Here is a 2,158-nt window from a genome sequence, read left to right on the forward strand (position 1 = left end):
AGGATATTGGCATGTCAGCACTCGTGGCTGTAAGCAGACCTCAAAGTGTCGCTATTACCATCCAGAGTGTGTCTACTCACCAGACGTTTATTCCCAGAGGCTTCTCATCCCTTACTCACAAACTAGGGTAAGTGAAACAAAAAAACTAATTATAAAAATAAATGAAGCTATAATCAGTTATATTCTTTGACAAATAAAAATCTGTAGAAATGGCCTATAGCAGTCCTTTTGGAGAAATTAGATGAATAGGCCTGATGGCTGTTGTTGGGCTGAATGGCCTGTTCTCTTCCAGATGATTCTAATTTTCTTTTTTTAGACCTCTTTTTGCAGGTCACAGTAGAAGAACTCCATTGTCATTCTAACAGTGAATACCACAAAGCAGAAACCAGTTTAGTAGATGGAATGAGTCCATTACTGAGCTGTGTCATACTGGATCTGTTCATTTTGTCCCTCACTCTTATAATAGACCACTACACTCAGAGGGTTATGCAAACATGTCTGTGTTGTCTAGTTAATAAAATGAATAAAATCCTCGGGTGGGTTGAAATCTGTTTTGTTAAGTTTGACTTGATTGTATGGAAAGTTATTTCCTTCGAATAAAATTAAAAGAAAAGGCAACAGATATGGAATCAATGTACACTGAAATGTGTAACAATAATAACCATTTTGCGTCTATAGTTTATCATACTTATAACAGAGATGAAAATCAACAATTACAACATGGAATGTGTAGGACCTATTTTGTAGTTATCTGAAAGTTCATGGAAACAACATCGTTGTATCATGTATTTGTTGGGATGAGTCTAATCTTCCTAAGGGTCTTCATAATACTGTCTCTGATCTCCTTTGTCCTCAAACAGTAAATTATTGGGTTTATCAAAGGTGGAAAGACATTCTGCAACACAGCCGCCATGATCCGCAAATCCACAGAGGCACCGGGAATTCGATAAGAAACAAATACTCCTGCAGCTAGGAACAAGAATAAAGAAATGACCAGTAGATGTGTTCCACAAGTGGAAAAGGCCTTCTTGCGGCCAGTAGAGCTAGATATGTTCAGCACTGATCTGATGATCTTTGTATAGGAAAAGATTATATATATCAATGGGATGAATATTATACTCAGACCCAAAGCTAATGCCACATAGGTGGTAATTAGGATGTCCCCACAGGCCAATATTAGCACAGAAGAATAGTCAGAGAAGCACTGATTGATCTTATTAGGGCCACAAAATGGAAACCGAAGGGCAAGACTTACTGCTATCACTGGAATCAAAAATCCACCCAGCCAGCTGCAGATGATGAGCTTCAGAATGCGATTGTTAGTCATTATGCTGGGGTAGTGCAAAGGTTTGCAGATTGCAATGTGTCTGTCATAAGCCATGAGGCCAAGCAGGAAACATTCAGCTGAGCTGAGACCCAAAAAGAAGTAGATCTGAGCAAAGCAGGTCACAAAAGGAGTTGATCTTGAATCTGAAATGAAGAGGGCTAACATCCTAGGCACTGTGTTTATTGAAAGCACAATATCTAAAATGGCAAGACTACACACTAAGCAATACATTGGGGTGTGAAGATTTCTATCCATAATAAAAATGCCAATCAGAAGAAGATTGAGTGTTAAAACCAAAAAATAAGCTATAAGAAAAAAAGTAAAAAGTGCTTTTTTGCTCGCTTGGTCTTGGAATCCAGGAAATCCCACGATAATAAACTCCTTGATAAGGAATGCTGTTTGGTTTGTGTCAGACATGATTCTTTCCTTCTCTTCTGACAGTTTCTCTGTGTAAATCTAGGAAATAAAATATAAAAAAGACCTTAATCAGAAAAATTGCATTGTAAGAAGTAATAATGTTATGTTTTCCATCAAGTGTCTTTAAATTCATGACTGATTCATGGCTTCTCAAACTAGGATGAGAGTGATATGAGGATGAGTTATGACTAATTGTGTGCTGTTGGACCAGATAATATTTATCCTCGAGTTCTTAAGGAGGTTAGTTAATACTCATATAAACCCTCGACTCGTATGTTTAGGAAGTCATTGTGCACTGGGGAAATTCTGAAGGACTAGAAAATTACAAACTCATATTATCCCATTACTTGGGCGGCACGGTGGCGCAGTGGGTAGCGCTGCTGCCTCGCAGTTAGGAGACCCGGGTTCGCTTCC

General features: G+C 38.4%; 1 protein-coding gene across 1 annotated transcript; it reads right to left on the reverse strand.

The window, feature by feature from the left end:
• Positions 1 to 724: 724 nt before the first annotated feature.
• Positions 725 to 1,777, reverse strand: LOC114641240 (olfactory receptor 6N1-like). Its single transcript, XM_028790319.2, has one exon. It carries the CDS (start codon positions 1,742 to 1,744, stop codon positions 782 to 784), a length of 963 nt encoding a protein of 320 aa, XP_028646152.2. The 5' UTR covers positions 1,745 to 1,777; the 3' UTR covers positions 725 to 781.
• Positions 1,778 to 2,158: the final 381 nt, after the last annotated feature.

The sequence above is a fragment of the Erpetoichthys calabaricus genome, chromosome 4 (genome assembly GCF_900747795.2).
Source record: "Erpetoichthys calabaricus chromosome 4, fErpCal1.3, whole genome shotgun sequence".
Classification (NCBI taxonomy): domain Eukaryota; kingdom Metazoa; phylum Chordata; class Cladistia; order Polypteriformes; family Polypteridae; genus Erpetoichthys; species Erpetoichthys calabaricus.

What these genes read in the sequence shown, in the direction of transcription:
- LOC114641240 (XM_028790319.2), bottom strand. Translation starts at nt 1,744, where the DNA reads ATGTCTGACACAAACCAAACAGCATTCCTTATCAAGGAGTTTATTATC.